The following is a 7,500-nucleotide window of genomic DNA, read 5'->3' as shown; positions in this document are numbered from 1 at the left end:
TGATGCTAAAAATTCTGTAAACATCTTTACATAAAAAGAAACCCGAGTCAAATTATTGCCCGACTTATTTTGATAACACATATGGTGTCAAAATCATAGAAGAACCACACTAGATTTTATTTGGAAGTCAACCAAGACCCATATTTTTAGAGGTCTCAGTCCACTTGTTTAGTGTGGATCAAGGCAGCTTTCAGACCTGCTCAACTGAACAGCACAGACAGAACACTTACAAGAGTTTGTTTGAATAGCACAAACTTGCCAAATGTGAACATCTTAAAAATTATTTGCTTGCCTCTGTATTTATTCAAATTACACCAGGGTTTTATGGGTTTAGATCATCAATGTAAGCCTTTTCTTTTCGGAATCTACTATTTTAGAGGACAGAGCCACACAGAGTCTCCTGAACAAGCTGATCAGAAGCAATCTGGTCAATAACACAAACCAGGTGGAGGTTCTTCAGAGAGACCCAAACTCACCGCTTTATTCAGTCAAGACTTTCGAGGAGCTGAGACTGTGAGTACTAGGGCTAAAATGACATGACACAGGTAACATATTGCAATATTACTGTATTTTTGAACATATAAATGTATCTTAGACGAGTGACGCTTCAAAAACATTGTGAAAGTCCTGATGATTCATCGCTTAAATCGTATTGCATGCAACAACAACTACTGCAATTATTTATGCTTTATTATTATGCCATCTATTACTGTCTTGTTGAATATTTGGAGAAAATAAAAGATTTAAGACCTATGGAGCATTTCTTTCAATAGTTTTTATTTGTGTAACTCAGGAAACCTCAGTTACTCAAAGGCGTCTATGAAATGGGCTTCAACAGACCTTCTAAAATCCAAGAGAATGCCCTTCCCATGATGCTGGCTGAACCGTAAGTTCATAAATATCATGAATTCTATTTTAATAGAGGGTTAAGTGAGTCGTGCTTTTCATTTTGTCTCTATATTAAACTAGAATCAGGTTTATAATAGTGAACACACACATACAGATTTAGATGCATATATATTATTCTTGTTAACTGTTTTTATTGCAATGATTGCTTATTTGTTGCTCGAAATTGAACCATTTTATTATTTGTAATGTGAAATATCAGAGTATGTATAGTTGAATTCAAGATTATTAGCCAAAATATTTTTTTCTATTTTAAATATTTCACAAATTACCTTTAACAGAGCAAGAAATTTTTCACAGTATTTCCTGTAATATTTTTTGTTCTGAAAAAAAGTCTTATTTGTTTTCTTTCGGCTTGAATAACAGCAGTTTTAATTTAACGAAAACATTTTAAGGTTAATATTATTAGCTCTCCGAAGCAATATTTTTTCGACTGTCTAAAGAACAGATCACTGTTATACAATGACTTGCCTAATTACCCTAATTAATCTAGTTACGCCTTTAAATGTCACTTTAGGCTAAATACTAGTGTCTTTAAAATAACTAGTATAATATCATGCACTGCCATCATGGTACAGATTAAAGTAATCAGTTATTAAATTACATGAATTAGAAATTAGTTCTTAAAACTATTATTTATAGAAATTGTTCCGTAAAACAGAAATTTGGGGAAATCATATAGAGGGGGCCAATCATTCTGGAGGGCTAATAATTCTGACTTCAACTGTGTTTTAAGGCAGTTTTAATATAACATTTATATGAACAAACATCTGTTTTTGTTGCTAACTCCCAGACCTCAGAATCTGATTGCTCAGTCTCAGTCTGGCACTGGTAAAACGGCTGCATTCGTTCTGGCTATGCTCAGTCATGTGGACCCAGCCTGTAAATGGTCGCAGGTAAGTTTAAAAACCAAGACTCACTCAAGTGTTCCCTTTCATTCTGATTTAAAGCGTGACACCTCATTTAAAACCATTGCTATTTCACGCACTTGTCACTTTTTGATGTCTTTGATTAGACTAGTGATAGAAAAACTTACACTTTTATAAATACACTTATATCCAACAGCTTTTTATTAGACTTTATATTTCCATTACATATCTCTAAATTAGTATATTTTATCATCTATTGGGCCAGAAGTCTAACGAAATGAATTGTGAGAGTTACTTTTTTCTTTTTGTGCAGTCAATGAGAAGTGAAAACACTAGTATGTCATGCAACAAATGTATAATTCACAGTAACTGGAATCATAGTTAATGTAAAATAATGCGAAACGGTTAAATGTGATAGAGAACATGATTCTTTTACTAATACTTGTTTAAATTATTGTTAAGGGTCCCGTGGAGGGCTTAGAAATGTGCATTATTTTATTCAATGTCTGATGTAATCTCAACTGAAACACGAAGAGAGGGTTGGACATAGTGTAGCTCCTCCCCTTAAAAAAAAACAGCCAATTACGGTTTGTTTCATCACAGCTCTGCCAGTGAGAGTATTTGAGCTCAAGCACATCAAATGAAAAGCAAATGAGAAAATTTAAAGGGAGGTGGGGTATGTCAGCTATCTGAGAGCATTAGATTGGTTATGATGTGATGAGAAATTGTAGGATGGGTTGACGAAAATAAAACCATTGATCCATTTAGGCAGAAGTGACAAACTACAAGCTTTACATGTTGATATCAGTTTCATTTCTTCTAAATGTGAAATTTGTCACTGTTTAGCGGCACACTAGCTCATACATATCCTAAAAACTGGCAATACTGACAATTTCATCTAAAAAAAAAACTTTATTTTAAAGTACCTTTAAACAATAACAGAGCCTACAATAGCTGAGTTGACATTTTCCACTATTTTGTGATGCTAACCTCAAACCTGAGACCGCATGACATTTCTAAAAGAATAATTGCATGCATTTTCATCAAATGATTGTTTTTTTTTAAATGGTAATGAGAAATTCACTGAAATATCACAGTAACAGAGTTGACCTAATTAATCAAATAAATATTTGGTACAAATGAATGAGAGAAGAATAATGACATGCCTCAATGCCCTCACCAACTGAAGTGCCAACATTTTACTATGCCTTTTTATAGCTGATGTTACATAGTTTATAGTTGTTTCATAATTGAAATTACAAATGATACCAATATATTTGCGTTTCATGCAAACACACCAAAAGATGAAAATAACACTTAATTTATATATTTATATTATTTTATATATTTGTAGCTGAATGTAAGTTTGAGGAGGCAGAGATGGTCAAAAGTAGGTATAGTGGGAGTCTTTTGAGTTTATAATTCCAAGACAAAATGTTCCTAAATAAATGCATAAACTTATTACTATTGTTAACTGTTTGCTTAAAGTTTTTGAAACATATTAGAACAGACACACATTGTTCCTTTTTCTGGCTGTTAACAGTATTTTCTAAATTTATTAAGTGATTACAAAAAACAAAAAAAAGATATCCTGAAAAAAAACACAATTTTGAACCTGGCTTCATCCATTGGTCAGATTTCTGTTCTGGAAATAAATGCAAAATAGCATATTTTATTAAATAATTCTTTCATTTTCTTTTCGGCTTAGTCCCTTTATTAACCTGGGGTCGCCACAGTGGAATGAACTGCCAACTTATCCAGCACATTTTTACGCAGCGGATGCCCTTCCAGCTGCAACCCATCACTAGGAATAAATAATTCATCATTTGAATATTTTAACCCGGCATTTCAGAAAACTCATAATGCAAAAAAATTGATTATTTGCAAATGTTTTTGCCATAGCAATGACAAACGGCAAAGAATCGCGAGCTCAGAAACACATTTTAATCAGTAAAAGAAGCAGCACACGTCGCATTTTTTTAATGTGGTTTTGGATGCGATATGCGAATAACCCATACAGATGTGACCTGAGAGATGCATTACAAGCACTGATCTATAATAGATACATGATTACAAGCTGCACGCAGCAATTACAAGTTACTGAACACAAATACATATTTCGCAAGCCACAGAAAAAGAGGCAACCATTTTAATCACACTTACAGGTTACAACGCTCCACTAGTGTTTGAAGGGGAAAGCGCAGTTGCGTTTTACTGGATCCCGATCTTCATATTTGGCGATGTCGAGCATCAACGTCGATGAGTGCAGGCGAAAGATCCGAACACAAAACGAATCATTCATTCGACTCCGAGTCTACTCTTTCCTTGAAGAATCAGTAGTTTTAAACACGGTGCACTTTCATATTTAAACCTCAGCTGGATGTTTTCATTCACCTAGTGCTGTGTTACTGCATGGAAGGTCTGTTTTAAAATCCCATTGGGGCTCTTTAACTAAATCTGCAAAATATCTTTGCAATAACTCACAAAGTCAAAGGAATGAGTTTTCTTTTGAGCATGAGGTGTGATGTACAGTACATGTTATTAATTCACTGTGTCTTTCTTCCAGTGTTTGTGCATTTCCCCCACATATGAGCTGGCTCTGCAGACAGGCAAAGTCATCGAGCAGATGGGCAAATTTTATCCGGAAGTCACACTGGCATATGCAGTTCGAGGACATAGAAGTAAGCATCTTTAAATAAAGCCTCTGAACCTTGTGATATGTAAATGCATGACGACTGCTGTGTTGTGTGTCAGTGGAGCGTGGCGTAAGGATCAAGGATCAGATCGTCATCGGCACACCTGGGACGGTTCTGGACTGGTGCATTAAGCTGAAACTCATAGACCCCAAAAAGATCAAAGTGTTTGTTCTGGACGAGGCCGATGTCATGATCGCCACACAGGGACACCAGGACCAGAGCATTCGCATTCAGAGGTCAGCTTTCCCTAATGTTTCAGAACGTGCTTTGACACCAAGCAAATGTGGACTGTTAAATATATGGGTATTAGTTAATAATTAATAACCTGAATGTAAAACGCATTCCTTTGCAATGCCCTATTTTTAATGCTATGATTTTTTTTATCTGGAGAGGAATTCGTTTAAAATGTAAGCCCTTTCAAAATGGAAGAATGCTTTATATAAAGTACATCTTTAGATTGTGTTTTTATTGTTACAAACCTGTGTTTTATAGAAAAGTATTATTTATAAACTGTAAATGTTGTGCTTCTTGCCATGAAATAGCCATTGATGCTGATATGGCAAAAAAAAAAATCTAAACTCTCTTTAATAATTGATATAATAAAACTAACAGAAAAGTATAATTGAATGGTATTATATAGATCTAAATTCCCTTTAATAGTTTATATAATAATAATACTAGGAGAAATATATATACTAATACTAATATTAAATAGATTTAAATTCTCGTTAATTTATATAATAACACTAGGAGAAAAATATATTTGACTAATATTATTATATAGATCTAAACTCTCTTTAATAGTTTATATAATAATAATAATACTAGGAGAAATATATATTTGACTAATATTAAATAGATTTAAATTCTCGTTAATTTATATAATAACACTAGGAGAAATATATATTTGACTAATATTATTATATAGATCTAAACTCTCTTTAATAGTTTATATAATAATAATAATACTAGGAGAAATATATATTTGACTAATATTAAATAGATTTAAATTCTCGTTAATTTATATAATAACACTAGGAGAAATATATATTTGACTAATATTAAATAGATTTAAATTCTCGTTAATTTATATAATAACACTAGGAGAAATATATATTTGACTAATATTAAATAGATTTAAATTCTCGTTAATTTATATAATAACACTAGGAGAAATATATATTTGACTAATATTATTATATAGATCTAAACTCTCTTTAATAGTTTATATAATAATAATAATACTAGGAGAAATATATATTTGACTAATATTAAATAGATTTAAATTCTCGTTAATTTATATAATAACACTAGGAGAAATATATATTTGACTAATATTAAATAGATTTAAATTCTCGTTAATTTATATAATAACACTAGGAGAAATATATATTTGACTAATATTATTATATAGATCTAAACTCTCTTTAATAGTTTATATAATAATAATAATACTAGGAGAAATATATATTTGACTAATATTAAATAGATTTAAATTCTCGTTAATTTATATAATAACACTAGGAGAAATATATATTTGACTAATATTAAATAGATTTAAATTCTCGTTAATTTATATAATAACACTAGGAGAAATATATATTTGACTAATATTATTATATAGATCTAAACTCTCTTTAATAGTTTATATAACAATGATACAAGGAAAAAATATAGATTTGACTAGTATTATTATATAGATCTAAACTCTCTTTAATAGTTTATATAATAATAATGATACTAAAAGAAATATATATTTGACTAGTATTATTATATAGATCTAAAATCTAAATTTATGTAATAATAATACTAGAATAAAAATATATTTGACTAGTATTATTATATAGATCTAAACTCTAATAAATTATGTAATAATACTAGGAGAAAAATATATTTGACTAGTATTATTATATAGATCTAAACTCTAATAAATTATGTAATAATACTAGGAGAAAAATATATTTGACTAGTATTATATGGATAAACTTAATAAATTATATAAAAAAAACTAGCAGAAAAATATATTTGACTTGGACTCAGCAAATACTCAATATTAAATCACACTTAAATCAATCTGATCAGAAAAATGGGGACATTCATAATAAGCATATCAGTAATTGAGGTGAAATATTAGCCAATAGCCTAGTGGTTAGAGCGTCGACACATAGCAAAGGTGCTCATGGTGACCCGGGTTCGATTCTCGTCTCGAGGTCCTTTGCTGATTCTTCCCTTCTCTCTGTTCCCCACACTTTCCTGTGTGTAATCTCCACTGTCCTGCCTTGAAAAAATAATATTTATTTATTTATGTATTTAATTATTTTATATAATTTATTTTTAACTATTTTTTTATGTACTTTTAGTTTGATTTGTGTTAAAAAGGAAAATTTCACCCCATAATAAAAATTGGCTGTAATTTACACACCATCAGGTCATCTGTGATTTTTTTTTTTCCCCTGCAGTACAACATTAAGATTTTTATTTTAAAATAGTTCCTTGGTGATTCATAAAATACAATTAAACGCCTGCTGGCAGTTTCAGAGGCAAAAAAAAAAAAGTAAAAACAATGATTTAATAACCTGATGATACAGTCTTACTAAGCAAAACGATCCGTCTGTGTGCATTAAAATTACTAACTTAGAAGTAACTTCAAAAAAGTGTCAACATGCTGAAGTAAAATAGAGTATAATTGGTCTATTTGCCATCTTTCACAGAATGCTGCCCAAAGGCTGCCAGATGCTGCTTTTCTCTGCCACTTTTGAGGACTCTGTGTGGAAGTTTGCCGAGCGGGTCGTGCCTGATCCCAACATCATCAAGCTAAAACGAGAAGAGGAGACCCTGGACACTATCAAGCAGTACTACGTGCTCTGCAACAGCAAAGAAGACAAGTTCAATGCGCTCTGCAACATCTATGGAGCCATCACTATCGCACAAGCTATGATCTTCTGTCATGTCAGTCTGTTTGCCCCTTGCATGGATGATATCTGTGTTTGAGCTTTTTTCACTCGTCTCATGCTGTCATCTTCTTTCAG

The 7,500-nt window shown here is 31.4% G+C and overlaps 1 protein-coding gene across 4 annotated transcripts in view; it reads left to right on the top strand.

The window, feature by feature from the left end:
* The window catches only part of ddx19a (DEAD-box helicase 19a), a 19,655-nt gene that overhangs the window by 5,648 nt on the left and 6,507 nt on the right, over positions 1-7,500 (top strand). For all 4 annotated transcript variants that reach the window (XR_012398362.1, XM_068216779.2, XM_073938540.1 and 1 more), the window contains 6 exon segments: positions 378-513; positions 794-886; positions 1,700-1,802; positions 4,342-4,456; positions 4,530-4,707; positions 7,183-7,420. Coding sequence is in view for 3 of the 4 variants with exons in the window: in XM_068216779.2 (XP_068072880.1) it covers positions 378-513; positions 794-886; positions 1,700-1,802; positions 4,342-4,456; positions 4,530-4,707; positions 7,183-7,420 (863 nt within the window). In the remaining variant the exon portion in view is untranslated.

Source organism: Danio rerio, chromosome 23 (assembly GCF_049306965.1).
Source record: "Danio rerio strain Tuebingen ecotype United States chromosome 23, GRCz12tu, whole genome shotgun sequence".
NCBI lineage: Eukaryota > Metazoa > Chordata > Actinopteri > Cypriniformes > Danionidae > Danio > Danio rerio.
The sequence above is the reverse complement of the archived record's forward strand: the minus strand, read 5'-3'. Positions and strand labels throughout refer to the sequence as shown.